General features: G+C 39.1%; 1 protein-coding gene and 1 long non-coding RNA gene across 2 annotated transcripts; both read right to left on the reverse strand.

The window, feature by feature from the left end:
* Positions 1 to 2,425: 2,425 nt before the first annotated feature.
* Positions 2,426 to 5,016, reverse strand: LOC117283021. Its single transcript, XR_004514019.1, has 2 exons — positions 3,528 to 5,016; positions 2,426 to 3,178 (listed from the first exon to the last, which is right to left on the reverse strand). It is a non-coding gene; the product is annotated as an uncharacterized LOC117283021 (long non-coding RNA).
* A 4,624-nt stretch (positions 5,017 to 9,640) lies between these two features.
* On the reverse strand, positions 9,641 to 22,368 carry LOC111873650. Its single transcript, XM_023868558.2, has 5 exons — positions 22,101 to 22,368; positions 19,433 to 19,522; positions 12,195 to 12,350; positions 10,670 to 11,203; positions 9,641 to 10,261 (listed from the first exon to the last, which is right to left on the reverse strand). Exons 1-5 carry the CDS (start codon positions 22,245 to 22,247, stop codon positions 10,184 to 10,186), a joined length of 1,005 nt encoding a protein of 334 aa, XP_023724326.1. The 5' UTR covers positions 22,248 to 22,368; the 3' UTR covers positions 9,641 to 10,183.
* Between the last annotated feature and the right edge of the window lie 1,306 nt (positions 22,369 to 23,674).

The raw sequence follows: 23,674 nt of genomic DNA on the forward strand, positions 1-23,674 counted from the left end.
TGTAAAATAAGAACATTTCATTTACATCAATTATTAATTCTAGCTGTGTGTGTGAACCAGCGATTTTTTGGGAGGGAGCAGTAAAAAAAAATGCTGGTGGTATAATAGCATACTTTCTTACCGACAGGGCAGGTGATATGATAGCATACCTTCTTACCGACCGAGCCCTCGGCACTGGCTGCAGCATTTTTTTTTTATGAGAATTGCAGCTGGCCACCGCGGCAGCAGTGATGCTTCATGACGTCACGCTGGCTGTGTTGCCCGCCAATAGCATTGAGTTGCCATCCCCTGGTCGGCAGTATCTTATGATTGAATGCATATGATCGCGTAGTAAATCATTATATATTTTTACGGGACATTTTATTTCCGAAATTTCTCGCATCATAAACACTTGCATATATTTTTTGTTAAACTCTCTACATAATCTATTAAACTGGAATATACTACGATACTTACAGTGGACGTAAATGCATTTTTCCGAAATCCTGATATTTCAAAACGCTCTCAAGTGCATGATATCACAATTATCTTGATTTACTCTTACAATTTCCACAAGTTCCGCAAATTTTCTCTTTTCCAATTTTCCCATTATTAACTTTATTATGGTTTTCGACATATGTCAAGGACATACATATGCTTTATATGAAAGGTATCCACCCCACAATACTAGTGCTCAAATAGTAGATAGGGAAATCACTGATTACGATCTGAACCTAACAATATATCATTCAACATAAACAATAAACGAACACTTCACAATATATCTTCTAGACTAAACTATAAAATACCATTACAAGACTGTCAGCTATAACAACTCGTGCAATCCTGTAAACAATGTCAACCTATAAGTAGTTTAATAGATGGAAAGGAGATAATTCCCTGATCCCCTATACTACCTCCTAGCACATGTAAGCCTGGAAGAATAGATGGCAATAATGCAATCCTTTGTCTACACACCGAAATATACATCTAACTTAGAAATCACTTGCCATCATTCTTCAAGCTATAACACATACTCTACACACCACTGTGAACATTTCACACTGTCATTTAAGTTCCCGTTTCTATATCATCTGTAGCATTGCCTTTTCAATTGAAACAGGACAAGTATGCTGTTCAAAAGTAACTACATTTTTTTTTTTTGCAAATGTTGAAACAAAAGTGTACTACAGACTGCTAATGACAGTGTCCTTGCTGTGCCCAAGGTACTGGAATCAGTTCCTTTTTCTGTCAGACCACAAGAAAATTGTGTCAAATGTGAGCAGAAAACACAGGTCAACTGTAAAGGGTTCTGATGATGATGGAAGCACACCAAGTTTCTGAAACCATTCTGCTCAGAATACTGGACAATGAACAGAGTCCAGAAACCCAGTAAAACACACACACACATCCCTGTAAGGTAAATATGGCAGGTACAGTTGTCTGAGTTGTAACACTGCATAATTTAAAGAAAACTGGTATTTTCCAGGAACATAGTACCTTGTCCATCTTCAGGTTGAACAGTAAGCCAAGCAAGGAACAAGCAAAAGCTGGCAGCAAGCTGACTTACCCTTCACTGCTGAAGACGGGGCTGATATGTTCCTCCAAAGTATCAAACTCTCTCCAAACTACACAGCATTAAAACGCAACCTCAAATTCAGCAGGTAAATATAAGTTTAACATCAAGAGACAAAAGAGGCTATGCCCCCTTATACCTCTGGACTGGAGGCTCAGAGGGCCCATTGGACATGACAGCAGAGAGAAGAATCTTTGCCCTTTTTGAGATCAAACCCTGTATACTACTAATCACTACACTTACTGCTGTCCCATGGCTATACACTGTGCACAGACACCACCAATTTCCTCACTCAGAGCATCACAGGACCCACACAGCTGGTCTGCACCCACACACACGGGTTCATACAAGCACTGCGAGGACAATAAAGGATGTGATACTTGCCATATGGAGACTGTGTAAATAGAGGTGCACCACCAATTCCAATCTTTTGGGGAATTATTCCCACACTTCCCAGCACAAGACTGCCATGGGTTTCACCCACCTGCCTTAACAAGTAATGTCTGTTTAATGACATACTCAGTACCTCAGACTGAAGCATCAGATGGTAGGAAAACCAATGACGAGTTCAAGATCATGTGGAAAGAAACAGTCACAGCTTAACTGAAGGTGCTCTTACCCTGGCAGTTTGCCTGGAGGGACTGAGAAAAAACACTACAGGTGCAGAAAGAAAATTTAAATTGTGTTTTCAGCTAACCTGTCTTCACACTCAACATTCCATGGTGAGAATCTGAATGCCTCCTGTTAAGCACGCTACTAGGCTGAATAAATGGCGGTTCTGCAAGTCCTACTTCTCGAGCCATGCGTATTGCAGTGTTATGGAAATGTCTGGCAGGTTTTGGACATTCAGTGTGTCACAGGCAGACTTGCTTATGCCACCTGTTAGCAACATATTAATTTACAAGGTAACTGCAGCAGAATGAGTCTAGCTTAACAAGAAATTCATTATAGCAAGAATTATCATTAGCTCAATAAGTTTATGGGGAATGCTGCAAATGAAATGAGAACTTTCTGCTGGCAGTCTAGCATCACAAGTGATTTCCTAAATAGCCTAAACTCTTACTCTTTTCCTTAACATTTTGCATGCAAAAGCAGTGACTCTGCACCCCACAGCCATGGTGCCACTCTTATTTGAGCTCCAGGTGTACAGCTCAATGTCGGTGATTTTTTACTGGCTTTGATATCATGGATACACTTTTTAATTACATTCTAAACTAGTTCTAAACATTACTCCATTGTTCAAAATCTGACAGTAAAATAAAACCAGATAGTACAAAAAATTATACAAGGAAGTATTGTAATCCCTGTGAAAATAATTTGACTGGCATTTAATCATCAAGCACAAGTGATGGCAAATCGCCGCCATGTTGCCCAGAAACTTGTCAGACCTCGATTCTGCTCAACAAGTAATACTGCATCTTGACGCGCTGTGCCAGCATCCTCCGCCGTCATCACCATGCTACTCGCTACAAAGTCCTTAGAGGTTTTGTGGCTGCATCCAGTAGTGGAGTCCTCTCTGCATGTTGTGTCACATCCCGTGATTCATTACCAAGCTCCCTGATGCCAGGCATATCTTGGTGGGGCCTCTGCCATGCAGGCCGGTTGAGACTCGATTCCTGACACCTGATAAATAATACAAACACTCAGAGTCAACAGCAAACAAGACCACCACTTGAAATCCAACTATACAGCCTATACATATTAGACTCCCAGACCAACAGTATCTTTCTGCATGATATACCCATACGTCACACACAATAAAATCAAATCTTTGCAAATGCGGGTAATTGAGGCCCCATTAAGCTTGGCCCTCTGTTGGCCAAGCAGAAACCAGAGGCATTAGGACTTTCCACTGACCTGTCGATAGTGTAGCTCATGCAGGTACAGTGTGCTCAGACCAGTGGTGTGCGGTACTATTTTTGGTAAGGGAAGCAATAGTATCTAATAAACAAACTGATAGCAATCAACTCACCAAAATTTATTTGAAGACCAAATCTATTCTCCAGTCCTTAGCAGCAAAATTATTGATGACATGGTCGTAGAAGCCTTCACTGTTGCGAATATTTTCCAATAATATCTTCTCAGTGGACAACAGAGACAACCTGGACATTCTGTCTTCCCCTTGAGAGTTCCTCGCGTAAGTTGTAATTCTCTTCAGTGCAGAAAACGAACGTTCAACCGAAGCACTACTTGCAGGAATTGTCACAATCAGTTCACATAACTTTGTCAGCTGGTGTTGTGCACTGTCGATGTTTGTAGTTTTTAGATGTAGCAAAAGCTGACTTGCATTCTTTATGTTTAAATCTTCATTAGAATAAAATACACTCATTTCACTTCTTAAACGAGGAAAATTGAAGCGACATTTTCAGTGACAAAAAAGCAATTTCAGGAAATGTCTTTTCATACTCCTTATTGCAACTAGGATTTATTAATTCAAGAAACTTTAGCTTTTCTAAGTTCTGAAACCTTAATTCAATTTGACTCACATCATCAAAAATTTCATAATAAAGTTTTCTGAAGATTTTTTTACGTCTCCTACGTTGTCAAGACGCAATCGTTTGCTCTGTGGTTCATCAATTTCTTCATTTGAGGATGTTCGGAGAATACGTTCTCGAAGTTTTCTCTTTTCTTGGATATATCTTCTTTTCCTTCAGTCACTTTACGGCTACAAAAAGATATGTCATTTGATTTTGTTTGTAGTATGTCGAAAAGAACGGTGGTTACTGAAAACAAATCTTTGAAAACAGCAAGTAGAAAATTAAAGTTGAAATCTTGCAGCACAGAAAGAAATCCTCGAGCGGCAAAGTACCTTTCATTATCCCAGTTATTTGGATTTTCAATTATATTTTGGAACATGGTGTTCAATTCAAATTTGTACTCGTATACTGTCTCTACTAGACAACTGTTATAGTTCCACCTGGTTGGTGCGACTTTTGGAAACCTCTTTTTCACTTCTTGATCAAAACAGTGAGTCCTTTTAGAAGATGTAGAGAAAAAGGAAGAAAAGCTGTTCGGTGTTTTGAAAAACACATTGCACTCTTTAGTACTAGAGACAGACTGTGAAAGTACAAGATTAAGCTTATGTGCCATACAATGTATGAACATGACATTTGGACACATGTCTCTCACTTTAGTTTGTAGCCCATTAAGTTCACCTGAAATGACCGCCGCCCCATCATACGTTTGCGCCACTATTTTTCTGCCAAAATCATACTGAACTACACAGTCTATAATGCGTTCAGCTAACACCGATGCAGTTCAATCAGCACTCCCATCCGAAAATCCTAAAAACCGTTCTTGTATTTCACCATCACTAGTTGCATATCTTAATACGATTGAGAGCTGTGATTGGCTTTGAATGTCAGTCATCTCGTCAACCATTACAGCAACAAAAGGGGCCGAGCTTACTTTTCTTTTGATTTCTGTTAGAATTATGTCACTTATTGAGTCAGTAAGGTCGTTTTGTATTCTGTTCGATAAACCTGTAAATACTGTACTGTTCTCAAGGTGAGCATTGAGTTTATGATCATATTTCCTCAACAAATGAACTAATTCCACATAATTACCTCGGTCGATAGAATCCATGCTTTCGTAATGACCCCGGAGGGCAAGTTGTCTCTTTCCTAAATGGCAGATGATATCAATCGTTTCATTATTTCTCTATTTTCTTTCACATTTTCATTGTACTGTAGTATCGTTAGGCACTTTTGATTGTCAAGTTGATAGTCAATTCGAGACTTCCCAAACATGACAAGTTGCACTGTTGAAATAATGTGAGTCTGAGAGTTCTCATGTCGTTTCAGTACTTTATGAAGATTGTTGATATCACCAAACCCAGTCTTGTTCCATACATTTTTTTCATTGAGAAACAATAGGCATGGCCAACAAAACAATTTTCCTACATTACGGCAACCAGGTAGCCACTCTGTTTTAGAATACTGTTCCAAATTAAATTTCCTCACACATAATTTGGTTTGTGCTTTAGGTTCTGGCAAATCACACGTTGGTCGTCCTCTTTCTATAATCATTTTCTTTTCAGAAAAGTCCCTGCTATTAAACCCCCGTTTTAAAATGCTTTCGATTGCACAGTCGCAGTCGCGTTGTCTGCCAACATTCATTTTAGCTGTTGCCTGTGTGTGTAGTCTAATCATGCCCCTGCCCATGTACTGCAATACTGCACTTGCTTCCCTTAAACGCAGAGAGCTTCTTTCTGATGTGTCGAAATACGATCACAGATACAATCTTACGCCATGCACTTTCAATATTTTAATAAAACTTAATGTTACCTATAGCACCCAACAAGACTGAAATCACACATAAACAGTTAATTTTCACATAACAATCAAAAGAACACAGTCCTTCACTTCCATATCACAGGCTTTAGCCAGCAAAGCAAAAGTTGCTTCCTTTCCAACTTCGGGTAAGACAAATTATTATGAAGTTTAACGAAGGAAACTTGGTCCACCCTGCAAGCAGGGAAAGGGAGCAGGCAGAGGAGGCATGTGGCCTTGAGCAGGAACACGTGCTAAATGACAAAATTCAAATCATTATTATTCAAATTGAATTATTTATATATTACTTTTCTTTCTGTTTGTTAACTACGGAAGCAATGCTTCCCTTGCTTCCATGCACAGCATGCCACTGGCTCAGACTCATATCTGCAGCAATGGAGCCTTGTCTGGCACAGGAGCAAAAAGAGGCTGCTAAAGAGCTTGAGAATAACCCATCGACATCACCATCAGGTGCTTCAAAAAATGCTGCAGCACTTCCCTCAATGAATAAAATTCCAAAATGCACCCTTGTTTATGAGTTCACGTGTTCACTGATGTACATTGGTGGGTACTGCTGGGTGACTATTCCTCTGATAACATATTCAGATGTTATCTTGTGGTCTACTTTGAAAGGCGGGCCACAGTGTTGTGAGTAAAGTTCATTTAATGAATACACCATACAATAAAAGATATCAGTTCTTTACAGGTTACATATCAAGATATAACACATGACAACTGAACGCCTTTACGTAAAAACTGTCTCTTCACAGATGTCAGTCGAAATTCAATGTTATGCCAAAACAAACACTTAAATCACTTGGAGCACCGCGAATAATTATTATTAATTATAATTAATTCAGTAGTAGTGTTGGAAGGGGATCCCAAAAACCTAGGCTTTTTTCTATACAAAGCTATATTAAAGGACCAGAGCCTTCGGGGCAAAGGCCCTACTACATTATATCGATCACCTGCCCCCATTACAAAACTTAAATGTCTGTCAGAATTCATGCTTTATTCACGGTATTACCAATTACAAAATCTATTCTCACTTACTTCGTCCTTTCACTAAATATAAACATGTTCGTTGTGAAAGCCATTCTGTCACTTACCTTTCTAACTTCTTCCCCATGGGTTCTCTGCATCAAAAAATGTGTCTAATAACCCTGGGCAACCATTCTGTCACAGAATATAAGGCCAAACCTGATAGCGCCTCGAGCACTGGGACAATGCATGAAGCAACAATGGTTCACGTAACAGTAATCCGTGCTCAGCACTTATTGAATTGAATTGAATTTATTTACATTCTATAAATCCTAAGCAGGTTAGTACCTTTGGATACAGAACAAGTCAATAAGTTACATACATAAGTACAGGCAATTTTAGCTTAAAAATTAATATAACTTAATTTTACATCATTCTCTATTTACACTGAAGTATTCATCTAAAGAGTAGAAGGAATGAGCATGTAGATAATTCTTTAACTCTGATTTAAACTTTTTAGTATCATTGCCCAAGTTTTTAATACTTTGTGGCAGATTGTTGAACACTTTTATGCCAGTAAAGTAGACTCCTTTTTGATATACTGATAAAGTTGATGAGGGTAGGTGGAAGTTATATTTTTGTCTAGTATTCATGTTATAGACATCAGAATTTAATTTGAATTTATCTTTGTTGTAAACAACAAATAAGAGAAGCGATAATATGTATTGCGATTGAAGAGGTAGAATTTTTAATTTCTTAAATAATTCTCTACATGAATCTCTACTTCTACATCCTGTAATGATTCTAATTATATTCTTTTGTATTTTAAAAATTATTACACTATGTGAAGAGTTCCCCCAAAATATTAATCCATAGTTCATAATAGAATGAAAGTAGGCATGGTAAACCATCTTCAATGTTTCCTGTGACATAAAAGGCTTAATTGATCTCATCGCATAGCAAGCTGCATTTAATTTAGGTATAATTTGTTCAATATGTATTTTCCAAGACAGTGTACTGTCTACATGTATTCCAAGGAATTTTGTATCAAGTACTTTACAGATTAATTTGTTGGCATAACTGATGTCCAGATCAATTTGGTGGTTGTTTTTAGTTGTGAATGATATGTAATGGGTTTTATCAAAATTTAATGAGAGTAAATTGGCTTCGAACCATCTGTTTAAGGCTTCAAATACAATATTTATGTAATTTTTAAGGTTTTCAAATTTAGAGTTCTTAAATATTATACTAGTGTCATCTGCATATAGAATTGGTTTAGATTTATTGTTGATGGTTTTAGATAGATCATTTATGTAGAGAAGAAAAAGTAAGGGACCTAAAATTGATCCTTGTGGAACACCGTGCTTTATAATTCCCCAGTTTGAAAATGCATTATGACTGGAGTTTTTATTATTTATTTCAACTCTTTGATACCTGTTTTTGAGGTATGATTTGATCCATTCATTAGCTTTGCCAGTTATTCCATAGAAATTTAATTTCGATAGTAAGATATCATGATTAACACAATCGAAAGCTTTTGCTAGATCACAGAAAATCCCTCCCACAATTAATCTGTCATTGAGAGCACTTAAAATATCGTTAGTTAGTTCATAGGTTGCTTTTTCTGTTGTTAGGTCTTTCCTAAATCCAAATTGCTCTTTGACTAATATGTTGTTAGAATTTAAGTGTTCAAGTAGTCTATTATACATAACTTTTTCAAAGACTTTTGAGAATGAAGTCAATATGGATATTGGTCTGTAATTAGAGATGCATTTTCTCTCTCCTTTTTTAAAAAGTGGTTTCATTACAGCGTATTTTAAGCGTTGAGGAAAAGTACCTGATGATAAAGATTTATTACATAGATGATTCAAGGGTGAACTGATGTAAACAGAGCTTGCTTTAAGTAATTTGGTAGAGATTTCATCATATCCATGTGAATTTTTGGGCTTAAGGGATTTAATAATGTTTTCAATTTCCTTCCTTGTTGAGAATTTGAGATTTATATTTGGAAATGAATTGTTAAAGGCACGTGACAGATAGTATATAGGATTATTATTATTATTATTATTATTATTATTATTATTATTATTATTATTATTATTGGAATATGTTTTCTCAGCTAATGAAAGGAAATATTCATTAAATGCACTTGCGATAGCTTGTGGATTGTTAGTGGACTTCCCTTCAATATTCAAACTTTGTACGTCTTCATTAACAGATTTCTTTCCTGATTCAACTTTCACAATATCCCAGGTGGTTTTAATTTTATTGTTTGATTTTAGAATTTGGCTGTTATAGTTATTCTGTTTGGCTTCTTTAATGACTTTTGACAAAATTTTACAGTACATTTTGTAGTGACTTTTTAGTCTTGGATCATTACTGTCCCTACTGGCCAAATATAGTTGTCTTTTGTGTTTACATGAAGTTTTTATTCCAATTGTTATCCAGGTGGATTTGTTTTTATTTTCATTTTTGACTATTTTTAAGGGAAAGCTTGAATAAAAGATCCTCAAGTATGTGTTCAGAAAGCAATTAAATTTAGAATCAATATTATTGCTGTCAAATACATTGTCCCATGATTCATTACTTAATTTTGTGACAAAATCTGCCATCGTATGCTTGCTGATTTTCCTTACTGTTTGATATTGTTGATTACTGGGCTGAAGGTCAATATTATTTATTTCTATGAGTTGAGCATCATGATCGGATAAGCCATTTATAAAGGGTCCTACAGTATAGTCTCTTAATTTTGAGTTATCAATGAATATATTATCTATCGCTGAACTAGAATTATTTTGAACTCTTGTGGGAAAGTTAACAGTACTGGAGAGATTGTAAGATGATAACAAAGAGACTAAATTTAGTTTCCTATTACTGTCGATGAGAGTTTATATTTATATCACCACAAACCTCGGTGACCTCTGTATTCTACCAAGTACTGATACTTAGTAGAATACTGGTTGGTACTGGTGTTTAAACAATTATCTTGATTTATGGATTCTTTTTAGACATTCTTAAGAGTCAGAAAAGAATGCCATATGTGGAGGTAATGTCTGTGACCTAGCATCAGTGCCTAAACCAGTGGACAGTTTTATTTTAATCTGACACTGGAAATCTTTTCCATAAAAATCGTAAAAATGTTTCCATTTTACATCCATAATGATGGTCCTCAGCAAAACTTACTGTACACTTCATAAAAAAACTTTTTCATTTTTATCATAAACTATTAGTCTCATTATGTGGTCAAGTTTTGCCCAGTAAAATGAATGGAGGGTCCAGCAATCCATGTTTCTATCTTGATACAACACTTAAAAAAGTAGTATGATAACATAGCAATTACAATTAACGTTAAATGCAAAATCAATATTTGTCATTTTCAGCTGAGCCAGTCATCATCTTCTTCTTCATCATCATCATCAAATAATGGTGGTGGGGGTGGCTGTGGTCTCCAACTCTGAAAGAAAGTAACAGATTGTTAACCCTTCCATCAGCATCTGACTGAACCATCTATTCTACGTAATTTGCATATAAGAGATGCCTTTTTTTTTAATTCACTTAGTGGGGGGTGGAATCCAACTGGGTCCACTCGGCACAGCAGCCACCAATTGGCCTATTGTAGCCTGCCCCAGGTGATTATGATGATGGAGAATTTGGTGGAATGAAGACTGGCAGGGGAAACTGAATTACTCAGAGAAAACCTGCCCCAGCGCCACTTTGTCCACCACAAATCCCACTTGACCAGACCCGGGGTCGAACCCAGGCTGCCACGGTGGGAAGCCAGCAACTAACTGCTTGAGCTATGGTGCGGCTAAAGAGATGCCTTAGGGATGTAAATTCTTGGAGTGCAATGTTATAAGCTCACCCTTTCCAAAGAAGACTCTCTTAAGCGCCCATCTTTCTCCTTGCTTTCTTCCATTTGGTCAGTGAAGTCATCCATCTCTGTCACTGGTACTAGTCTAATGTGACGTGTAGGCTCACCAGCATTGTCAACTTGTACTGGTGGATCTAAGTCAGTCTGTCTGTCCACCACACTCCCCACATGGCTTCCTTCTTCTTCTTCTCCTTCTTCTTCTTCCTCTTCTAACTGATTCTTCTCCTGTGCAGCAGCAGTCCTCATAGGTTCACTTGAGTCAGACACTGCAGCCTCCAATCCTGAGTTCTGTAAAGACTTGCTTAAGCAGTCAGAATCCTCCTGTGCTCCAGGTTTCTTTGCACTGCCACCACCTTCCACCATTGGTGCAACCGGCTCATGAACAGAAGCTTGTGCTGCCCTTCTCCCCACCTCTGAGGTCACCGCAGACCCTGTCGTAACCACAGGAGCATGGATGCCATTTACAGCATCATTAGCATGTTGGGATCTTGATGAGTTAACTTCAATGTACTTCACTGTCACATCCTAAAGGTAAAAAAAAACAAACAAACAAACATGTCCTGAAGTATATGTCATATTTGTCTGTCCTTGTGCTTCAAGAACAGATAAAAGTCCCAAATAGAGTTCAAGACAACATTGACTACTAGTTATTGGTACATAGTTTTTAAGGGGCCATATTCATCTCAGTGTGATTTTCATTATTTTAGTTTTGGCTTTTGGTGTAATGGTTTAAGCACCTTAGCAATTTAACACACATTTAGTCTGCAGTTTGTGTAGAGTCTATCCTGTGAGCATGAAGTACAAACCACTTCCATCATAATGAGAATTCGTAACAGCAGGAGAACTGACACCCCTCACAGACAGGTTAGGACCTACACATTGATTTTAGATCACTGAAACTGAACAATATACGAGGAAAACAAACGGAAGAATGTTAAGTGGGGATTCCACTGAATGTGGTGAGGCCCAGTGTAAAGATGAGACTGTGCTGTATATTGGAGAAAGTTTACTTTGTCTGTCCTTTGGCTGCAAAGTGCAGTGAATATGTCTGTGATCACAGAACAATATTCTTCCATTCATACAGAAAAGGCTCCAAAAGCCAACAACGGAAAAACTTCATCATTACAATATTCTTGACATTCATCAGATCACTACTACGGGATCCCACACGGTGTACATGTGTACAGTACTGTTCAAGAAACACTGAACATTTACCAGTGTCAGTTATACAGTGTAAAAACTATTTGCTGGGGCAATAAATTTCTAGGAGTGCTTCTGTATTTTGCATGCTTGCATTTTAAAAGTTTACAACATTGTCATGTTGTAATACTAAAACCAGACGTAAAGATGTGAAGACACACATTTTCATACCAGCCACTTTGTTTGAGACACCCCCCAAACACAAACACACACACACACACACACACATGCACACAGGAAGAAGGAGCCTGTCAGGCAGCCTTCTGTTTTGGAAACTAGTCTAAGTATTCCACAAAAGAGATGTGAACTAGTTTACCCGTATATTTGACATAACGGTCCGTCTGATCTTCAAGCCATCATATGACACCTGAGGCACAAAATGAGGCTGCAACATGTGGTACAACACATTCATCACTTTCTTCACTTCGTCCACTACATTGGGAGCAGATGCAGAAGAGGAACCCTCCTGAAACTGTCAACATCACATTCATTTCAAGTAAATAATACTTAAGAACACAATTATAATAACCAGCAGATAATGATGGTCATTTGATCTGGAAACCAAACAAAGCTGCCGGTGACATGGCAGAGGCTCCTGAACACAGAGAAGCATCAAAGGACTGGAGAAATGCACAAATCGAGAAACTCCACAGTCAGTAACTAATTCCATGGAGCAGAACCCTCTCACAGGAGCTAACAACATTATTATTTCATGCTGCAAGACTTCATTGCTGGGTGTTCTGTTTGGGGTTCTCATGTCATGTAAGGTAGGGTAGGGTAGGGTAGGGTAGGGTAGGGTAAGGTAAGGTAAGGTAAGGTAAGGTAGCGTAAAGGTAAAGTTGTCCTTGCGCTTAACTCTTTAAACACTATGCCATGAAGGTGTGCGGGGGAGTGAATGCATAGATCCACATTTTCTTGACCTCAGCACTAGCTGGAGGTGAGTGGTCACCTTCAGGCCCTGGCAGCTTTACCCACGGGGAAAGAGAATCAACTGTATGTTGTGGTTATTTCCAGAATTGTTGTCATTATGGGTTAGTACCAGTATACGAGTGTTCCATCTCCATGGTTCAGATACTGCAGTGTTAGTGTTTTGTAGTTAAAGTTGGCCCTGGTTACATGTGGATAGTTACTCATGTAGAGGGCCCTGCCATAGTTCAGGCGGTCAGTCACTGGCCTCCCACCGCAGCGGACCAGGTTGGGACCTAGGTGAGGACAGGGGGGATTTGCAGTGGACAAAGTGGCACATGGCAGGTTTTCTCCAAGTACTTCGGTTTTCCCTACCAATTCATTCCACCAAATGCTCCACATTTGTCATCGTCCATCATATGGGGCTGATACAAGAGGTTCCATAGTGGCCGAAGTACAAAGTGGACTCAGTCTCACCCCACCCCAAGAAATTATATATATATAAGAGATAAAATATACAGTATACAGTGTACGATTGCATGCAAAGTGCAAGAACATATGTGGAAGCTACCATTGCACCCTTATAATCTTGAATCATAAAAATATGACAATTTTCTTGTATATTTTTTTAAGTACCACCCAAAGACAGCCACAAAATGGAAGAAAGCCGTTGTGGTCTTCAGTAGTTATCTTTATATATATATATATATATACATATTACACAATAAAACAGACTGTTCTCAGTTTTAAAAGAATGAGTCATTTCGCTAATTTTACAAATGTGGTTAATGCCACAGTAAATCCACTACTTGGAAAAGAAAACATGAATTGCCTGCTTTAATTAATCCTACAGGCCAAAAAGTTCTACATTAAAAGTCAGCACTTGTTCAAAAACAATGTTACCAACAATTCTAATATTTCACACAATCCTTTAAATTGCTCAGAGCTCTTACAATGAAGAAGATTAATCTTGTAGTTTGATATCAGGAAATTTATCTCTCAGCTCAATTCCATTCGTTCATATAAGAATCATGGAATCATTAAGTGAAGCAGTTTAAGAATTATTTCTGATCACATATTGGAAAACCTTCTGGGCAATGGTCTGCTTTCAACAAATTTGGTCATCAGAATTGTTGTAACCCTATGACTGTCCAGCGATTGAAATTAAATCTTTCTAACTGATCCAACAGAATAAATGTCTTCTGCCTCAACTCATGATGGAAACAGATTCAGCTTCCAAAACATTGGGTTCTTTAGAATAACAGATGGTGGACAAAGTCCAAAAACCAGCAATCCCAAATAAACTATCTTGTTCACCTCCCAACCATTGTTAATGGTTGCACCTAGGCTTATGTGACATGGCATGCTGAAATTCTACAGATGCTTTATTCAACCTATTCTCTTTAAAAATATCAATATTCCAACAACATGAACATTTCAGCTTATGTTCTACAACTTCGGGGCATGGTATTCAACATGACCACTGGAGGAAACGTTAAAGGGAAAGATCATAAAACATACACAAGTTATACATGTGGCTATTCTTCGGCAATGGTACGTCTATTTTAAAGAAGTGTGACATCATTCCTACCCAGAATTCCATGCTGTTATATCCATAACAGGATTACTGACCACGAACCCCTTTGCCCCTACATAACTGGGCTGCCTAACTACATTCAGTGAGACCAAACCAAAGATAAGAATTTGGAAAAGAAGGAGTAATTATAAACCTTATTAACAACTAGCTGTACCCGGCCGCGCATTGCTGTGGCTCAGTCTAACGAAATATTTCAACTCAAACGCAGATCAATCGACACAGCTCAATCCCACCACCAATTGCACTAAAAATAAAGAAAACAGTTAAGAAAACGAAATGAAAAACAATGAAAAATAAACTATACTCACGAAATGAACGCTATGGTAAATGACACAGCCCAATTCCAAAGCAATGTCACACGAAATAATTAAATCAAAATGAAAATAAATCAAAACTGTTTATATTCGGCGGTAGCTATCCCAAGACTGACTCCTTCGGCGGTTACTTCCAGACTCTCTTCTGTATCCCTCAGCATCTGTCCCGAGACAGACTGCTTCTTGTCCAAGCTGGACTATTTATACCTCGGCGGATGCTATACAATGAGCCTTCTGTTGTCTATCACAGGGGAAACACTTGGTTTCATCCATTGTTACGCAACGGAACCTCTTATCCTCTCATCTCCGGGGAAACGCGTTTGTTGTTTCGGCAATCCCTATGCAACGGCCAACTGTTATTGCGTTTCCATGGAAGTATACTTTCCGGTTTCACCCACTGTTATGCAACGGATCCTCTTATCCTTTAATCTCCGGGGAAACGCGTTTGTTGTTTCGGCAATCCCTATGCAACGGCCAACTGTTATTGCGTTTCCATGGAAGTATACTTTCCGGATTCATGCGTGGCCGGGTACAGCTAGTAGGTATATAAAAACACGCATGCATTCGAATGCAACGTTGTGTCAAAATTTCGAAGCAATCGGTGAAGAACTTTCAGAGATTTAAGATGACTAACCAATGAACATTTACTTTTCGGATTCACGCGTGGCTGGGTACAGCTAGTAGGTATATAAAAACACGCATGCATTCGAATGCAACGTTGTGTCAAAATTTCGAAGCAATCGGTGAAGAACTTTCGGAGATCTTCGAGGGGTAACAAACCAACATTTACGTTTTTATTTATATAGATTTACTTCAAGACGAAAACAATACAGACAAGAAGTTGTGGTATGAACTAATTGCCTGCTTTCCTTTGTTACATGGTCTGCGCAGAAAACGACGCCTCTAACTTTTCTTCGTTGTCATGGTAACGTGTTCACCAAGCCGCTGCCTGGCAAGGATGTATCATGTAGTGGCAGAAAATGTGAAAAGACACACTGTCTCCAATAGAGGTGATGAGAAAGGGTGAATGATGATTTATATCATCATCATCATCAGTAATCTGTCAAGACGACAGGTCCACAGTCTCTTTCAAAACAATTCCTCCACTTAATGCGATCTAGAGCTTTCTCCTTCAAATGACAGTATCCTCTTCTGTCCCCAAGGTCATCCAGCATCTTCTTACGTCTTCTTCCTCGTCTTCTTGTCACTTCTATCCGCCCATCTATCTTTCCTTCGATAGCTTCTTTTAGAAGGCAGTTTCTGCGTAAAACATGACCAATCCAATTAGCCTTCCGTTTTCTTATTTCATGTAGGATATTCCTCTGCTCACTGACTCTAATTAACACTTCTTCATTTCTCACATAATCGGTCCAACTGATCTTCTCCATTCTTCTCCAACACCACATTTCGAAACTTTCCAGATGTTTCTGATCTACTGCCCTAAGTGTCCATGTTTCAGCCCCATACAGAGCTATGCTCCAAATGTAGCATTTCACTAGTTTCTTCCTCAAATTTAAGTCCAATTTGCTGGTAAAAAGATTCTTCTTCTTGCTAAATGCAGCTTTTGCCATGGCAATCCTGGATTTAATTTCACAAGTACACCTTCCATCATCTGTTAACAAGCTACCCAAATATTTAAAACATTTCACATTCTCCACTTGTTTTTGGTCTATCTTTATTGTGACTGGGGTTGGTTGTCTCGAAATTTTCATTACTTTTGTTTTCTCCACATTCATTTCCATGCCATAGCACCTTCCAATTTCAATTAGTCTATCAATCATGCCCTGTAGCACAGTTTCTTCCTTAGCCATTAACACAAGGTCATCTGCATATTTCACAGTTTGAATAATTTGCCCTCCTACTTTGAAGTCACCGAGCCCATCCAGAGCTTCCTTGGTAAGGCATTCGCTGTACAAGTTGAACAGAATTGGTGATAAACAGCATCCTTGTCGAACTCCTCTTCCAATCTGCACACTTCCTGTCTCCCCCCTGTCCAGTCGTACTCTAACTTTCTGATCCATGTACAATTTGCTAATCAATCTTCTTTCATGCCAATCGATACCTGTTTCTTTCAGGATCTGCATTAATTTGGTCCAGTTTACCCGGTCAAATGCCTTCTGCCAGTCTATGAAGCAAACACACAGTTCTTCATCTATCTCCAAAGTTCGTTCCGCTATAATTCTCATCATCCCAATTGCATCCCTGGTTCCTTTTCCTCTTCTAAATCCAAACTGATCTTCTCCAAGTACATCCTCTATTTTCCTTTCAATTCTTCTTTTAAGTATCTTTGCTATTATCTTTGCTGTATGTGCAATAAGACTTATTGTGCGATGGTCGCTGCATTTTGTAGCTTTTGTCTTTTTCTTTAAGGCAATCATTGTAACTTCTGTAAAGTCCTTGGGCCACTCTCCACTTTCATATATGGTGTTCATTAGTTTTGTCAGTGTTTTCAAACCACCTTCTCCCAGTAACTTGAGCACATCTCCAGGTACATCATCATCTCCTGTAGCCTTTCCCTTCCTCATTTCCTTGATAGCTTTTTCCACCTCACTTTGTAAAATATATGGTCCTTTCTCGTCTGTATCTACTTCTTCTTCCGGTTCAACTTCTAAGGTTTCTGGCCGATTAGGTCGATCATATAGTTCTGAAATATAATTTTCCCAAATTTTCAGCACTTGCCTCTGATCTACTATTCTATTCCCCTGGGAGTCTTCGATGCCAACATTTTGAATCCCATGATTCTCTTTCCATCCTAGTTCTTTTGTCTTCATGTACATCAAATCATAACGGCCTGTTCTTTGAAATTCCATAATCTCATTACATATCTTCTCAAGATATTCCTTTTTGGCCCTGTCCGTGGCTCTTTTCAATTCATTCCTCAGTCTCCTGTATTTCCTCCTGCCTTCTTCATTGTTGACATTCTTCCATTTCCTTCGCTCCTCCATTTTACTCATCATCTCCTGTGTAACCCATGGTTTTCTTGCTATCTTCTCAACTTTACCTACCAAATCACTGATAGTATCTAACATGCATTCTTTTATATCGTTCCACTGCGCTTCAGCATTTCCGCTTTCACCTTCAATTGCACCGAGTTTCTCTTCTAGAGTCTCTTGCACGCTTTGTCTTTGAGCATATAACTTCTCCAAATCCCATCTGGGTCTGCGCTTTCGAAATCCTATAATTTTCTTCAACCTGGTTCGGAACTTGGCAACCAGCAGGTTGTGGTCAGAGTCAATGTCTGCCCCAGGAAGCGTCTTCACATCCTTCACACTGTTTCTGAATCGATGTTTCACAAGGATGTAGTCCAGCTGATGCCTCTTCCAATCCCCAGGTGCCTTCCATGTGTAAATTCTTCTCTTTGGCTTCTTGAACCAAGTGTTGGTAACAATCAATCCATTTCGTTCACAAAAGTCAATAAGCATTTGACCTCTGTGATTCCGTCTTCCTAGTCCATGTGATCCAACAATATTCTGATATGGTTCATCTCCAACAATGCTGTTCCAGTCTCCCAATATGATGCTGTTTGTGTCTCCTCTTCCATCTTCCTGAAGAATTTCTTCAATTTATATATAGAATTTATATTTATATTTATTTATAGAATGAGAACATGAATGGCCCCTGTAAAATCTGGAGAAAAAATAAACTGTTCATGTCATTGGTATGCAGTTCATGTATCCTAACCATCTGGAGAATATGGACCCTTATAATGGTTTTCTATATTCTCCTCCTACTACTGCCTACCAACTTTTCCTCTCTAGCCCTTAAAAGGTCCATACAGTTTACATGAACCAACTCTCATCTATTTTTCATCATTTCTGCTATGGAGCTGGAGATATTATGTTCATCTGGAACATATTCCACAGCAAGAGAATTCAGAAGAAAAAACCTAAAACTTGAACTGTTTTCCCATCCATATCAGCATATCACCCCTTCGTAAACAAAGTCAAATCTTTCTCCCAATGTCACAATTTCAAGCTGTGAATGACCACGTAGTACCTCAGGTGCTCACAGCAGTAGTTATGAAGAGTTCTCTGGGATACAATGTTGCACAGTCCACTGAAATCCAACCAACATTTTGAAGGAAAATGTAGCCTCCTTCTTCAGGGTCAGAGAATGAGCCAAGAAACCAGTACAGAGGCCAGCAGAGTCCACTTTCATGCCGGTTTCTTCCTTGGTTCATTTTTTGACCCTGAAAATGAAGGCAACATGTCCCTCTGAAATGTCAGCCAACTTTCAACAGGATACAAGGCATTATATCTGAAAATACAGAACTCTGTGAATAACCAGTTCACTTGTGCACCATCACGATTCACGATTTTAACTTGCAAACTGACTTACTACAAGTTCCATTGTACACACAGTGATCCCAACACTTTTACTTTTGTACTGGCTCATCAATGAAAAACCTAGTTCCTCTGGTTAAGTTTCCAATTTCTGGTTCCATAAACAGCAAAATGCTTGAAAAGTGAGTCAGTCAGACACAGACAGTGTGAAGTACCATAATGATGAACTCAGAGGTTACATACTCTCAAAGATATTTAGATAATCAAGTCTGTGATCTGAAGCAGTCACAGCATGTACCTAGCAACTGAGTAAAACCACAGGACAATCTCCCAGTCCAGATTCTTTACCAAAAAGTTCCTTAACCTAAGCCAGGTCAACTCAATTCAAAGACCCCCAGCTATAGCTAACATTACACTGCTGTCATATGAAGACTGTGTGACGTTGCCAGCATACCTGTATCTGCAGTTCTCTCAATCTGCCCTTCAGCACTGTGTTCTGCTGCTGCTGAGTCATCAGGTCCCTTCTGAGCTCTGCCAACTCTGCCTGAAATGTTGGTAACACTTATTTAATGACACTATCAATAGTTTAGCCAACCTATACAGTGCCAGACTGTAGGGTAATTAGTGATGGAATTTAAAGAAAGAAAGGGAGGAAGGGAAGGAGGGAAGTTGGGAAGGTAAGGATAGCTAGTCACTGACCAGAGGCTCAAACCTGAGACCACTGGAATATCAAGCCATAGTGCCACCTACTTGACTGTGATGTTTGCTCAAACTTTATCAAGACTCATTCATTCATCCACAGTTTTGACGCTTCATGTGGACACCAACTCCTGAAGTCAGGTGCTTGTGTGTTTGGAGAAAGACTTAAGGGGGGGCTGTAGTGTGCTTTTCATTTCATACATGATGAACTTCAGTGCAGTCCAACCAACCCCTGCTGAATCCTGTAATTGGTACCCTTCTTACACCCTACACCAGCCACCGCCAGGTATTGCAAAATGGACACATACACTTACATTTCAACAAGATCGTTCAACAGCCTCATAGGTGGCACTGCATGGTACTTTATCTCTAAACTTCCACCAAACTCTAAAATCAGCCCATAAGAAAGCCCCGTAATTCTACGCTACTACAGTAGTGCATAGCAATGAAAACGTTAGAGAGAATGTTTCTTGGCAAGTGAGTTACATTTAAACAGCAGGACTCATATGGATCTTGGAACTTCTTGCNATGTTATTTGGCAATATCCTGTTATTTTATCCTGCATTCTGAGGGGAGGGAGATGCCTTTCAAACAAATGATATCAATTTACAATGCAGGCACAGTCTTGAAGATGGTACAGATTTTATGAGTCTGTGTCAAGTCAACCTGGGGATTTTTACTTAGTATCTTTGGATAACAACTTGTTTCTGTGAGTACTGGACGAAAGCTAAAACTCTGATTTCATAAGAATTAAACTGATGAGCACTATCACTTCTGCAGTTCACATATCTGGAGACATCTGTAATATGAAATAATCACCGACTATTTATTGCCTTTATCTGAAATACTTGACTTTGCAAACCCAGAGTGTGAGTGTGTGTGTGTCATTTATCTGTCAAAGTACAAAAGCTATGCGGAAAGTGAAGATACAAAGTCCAGAAAATATTTGTAAAACATTTTTTTTGGGGATTCACTTGTAGCACTTTTAAAACACACCTTTATTTACTGTTCAACATAGTCACCATGGATTGCAATCCACTTAGTGAGCCTGGGAATGAGTTTTTCTATTCCAGCGTCATAGAAATTTCCCACGTGCTCTCTTAGCCATGTCATCACCGTGTCCTGAACCCCATCATTGTCCTAAAAAGTCTTTCGAGCCAGACTTTTCTTCAATTTAGAAAACAAGTAATAGTCACTTTGTGCAAGGTCTGGGCTGTGTGGTGGATGGGCCAATACTTCCCACTGTGCAGTAAGCACACTCCTCACATAAGCATTCCTCTCAGCTTGCTCTGAATAGCCCAATGCAGTATCTTCAGTGTCTCACAGTAAGCAGCAACATTGATGATGTCTCCTCAAGTGGACCCTTCCTGTCCCAGAAGATGGTTGCCATGATTTTTCAGTTTCATGGTGAACTTTTGAATATTTTCACTGTTGGTGAGTGTGTGTGTGCACCATTGTATAGACTGTCACTTATTCTCAGATGTGTGACAAGATACATACCCAAGTTTCATCTCCCATCATAATAGAGTCCAGAAAGTCGTGACCTTGATCCTCGTAACCAGCAAGGAATGCCTGCGCCGCAGACACTCGATTTTTCTTGTGATCGTATGTCAACATTTTCAGCAGCCAACCCATGCACAGTTTCTGCTAGCCTAATCCTTTTGTAACAATTTCATCCGGAACAGTTCTTGACACTTCTGGACATTGTTGATGAAGTTAATCAATGGTTAAACATCTGTCAGCATGAATGTCTTCATAAATTCTTTGGATGATTTCACTGGTGACAATGGATGGCCTTCCACTTCTTATTTCATCATGAACATCACTTCTTCCCTCTTCAAATTCAAACCGCAATTTTGCCATGTTTTGCCTGTTAATAACATCTTCACTGTAAAGAGAAGGAAGTTGGTGATGAATTTCAGCAGCAGTTTCTCCTTTCAAATTACTCCATGAACCTCACATTTGGTGGGATTTTGAATCGACACGGCCATTTTAAACACATACTGCGAGCACAATGTTGCCGTGACTGTGGCCGGAGAACTCTGCCCTGTCATACAGATCCTATTTCGCATGGAAGCACTGCCATTTCTAAAAAAAAAATTACCTTGCATTTTTACAGGACTTATTGTACCTTTACTTTCCAATGTCTCTCATATATTGTTTAACTTTGAAGATGAAAAGCTGGCTGCATTACTTGTCATGAAACAAAAACTGATAAAGGCATACAGTGAAGCTTGCTGTATTATCCAGGGCTACTATTCCCCTGAAATAAGTGATCCAGTTCCCTGCTAGGATAACAAACATGTCCACCCACAAACACACATCACTTAAAAAGGTCAGGAAAGTGTCTCTCGCCCTTCATTAAATCAAGATCACACAAATGGGGGGAACAGAGAAAAAAGAGGAATGGACGTAGAAAGAACCTGGTGAGACTTGATGAGTTCACTCATCTGCTGCTCATAGCCACTTGCATCTTCCTGCAGCTTCCTCTCCAGTTGATCTCTGATGGCCTGCAGGTCTCCAATTGTCTTGCTGTAAGCTTGTAGGTGTTGTTGCTCTTCTGTAAACATACAGCAAAGAAAAACTCAGAGTTTCCTTGTTGCACACTGGTAACCAGGTCAATAGCAGTCTCCAGTTTATGATAAAATTATGTAATGATATTGATGGACCTATTTATATTGCAGAAACATGAATTTGTATGAACACAAAAAGTGGTACAAAACATGATGCATATATATATATATATATATATATATATTGTAACGTCTTTTTGCCACCAAAGACGCTGTTCAGATTATTAATTGGTTTATTTAACAACCTACAGATCGTAACTACAATTAATTACAACACTGTTACGGGTTTACACACTTTACAAACCCTACACACAAATCTCTTCACACTGTCCTCAGTAGTCTACACGTATTCACAGTACGATACAGGAGCTATACAAGTGTCACTAAATTCCACACTCCCAATACCTTCTCAGCTATCACAAACTATCACTGATTATCACACGTTCCGGTATTCTTCTTTCCGTGTTCACGATATGCACTGTGTCACTCCTGATCACAAAACTCACTTCTAACTGCTCACTGCTGACTCCCTGGCTAACTCGTAACTAACTGTTGAATAGTGTTCGCTGCTTCTTATTTAGCCCTGTTACAGACAACACAGAAAACAGTTACATAATAGGCACCACTGTTGCGTAATGTCATGTTTACCGACTGCCTAGGAACAGTCGTTGCACGGACTCCCCGCCGTGTTTACAAAGGCGTTGCTGGGCAGCGCTGCCAAGAGTTGTTTACGACTACATAGCAACTGCGGCATCCCGTGTTACGTCACCATGGGGAAAGGGGTGTTTACCGAGCGTTGCACACCGATGGATGGAGTGGGGGTATGTGACGTCACTCATGAGATCACAGAGTTCACGCGAGCACCACCTCCCATTACGCCATCCACGTCACAATATACAGTAAAACTTGGTTATAGCAACATTGGTTTCTGCGACACCTTGTCTATTGCGTCAAATATTCAATGGTACGAACTAATTCCTCATAAAGCAACTGTTTTTATACCTTGCTTAGTATGACATGCACAAATGCATCAACCTCGTATGTAACATCATTTTCATTCCTGAATTTCTCTGATATCGTGGGAAAGTTCAATGTGTCTGCCCACCCTCACTTTCTCTACTTGCTGACGTGACTGTTCTGGAAGAATACGACAGCAGGCTGCAAGAGGAGCGTGTGTTTTATGCGAAAACAAGGGTGTGGGGTGGGACTGCGTGAATAGTGCAAGAGGACGCGGCAGGTTGTTAACTGCATTCCTTTCCTAGAATCTCATCTAACAGGACCTCACATTGTCTACTTACCATATAGTGTTCCTGCCTAAACCCAGAGAAGTGCAGTAGCGAAAACATGGCAATGAAAAGGAAAGTTTTAAGCATTGAAGAGAAAGTTAAAGTGATTCGTGAAATATTAAGTGCAACGATATTATT

Source organism: Cryptotermes secundus, unplaced genomic scaffold, assembly GCF_002891405.2.
Source record: "Cryptotermes secundus unplaced genomic scaffold, Csec_1.0 scaffold678, whole genome shotgun sequence".
NCBI lineage: Eukaryota > Metazoa > Arthropoda > Insecta > Blattodea > Kalotermitidae > Cryptotermes > Cryptotermes secundus.

Coding starts and splice junctions, on each gene's coding strand:
- LOC111873650 (XM_023868558.2), bottom strand. CDS start 22,247: ATGTTTACAGAAGAGCAACAACACCTACAAGCTTACAGCAAGACAATT. Junction 12,351..19,432: donor TGAGAGAACTGCAGATACAG/GTATGCTGGCAA, acceptor TGATGTTGACAG/TTTCAGGAGGGTTCCTCTTC. Junction 10,262..10,669: donor GAGAGTCTTCTTTGGAAAGG/GTGAGCTTATAA, acceptor ACTTTCTTTCAG/AGTTGGAGACCACAGCCACC.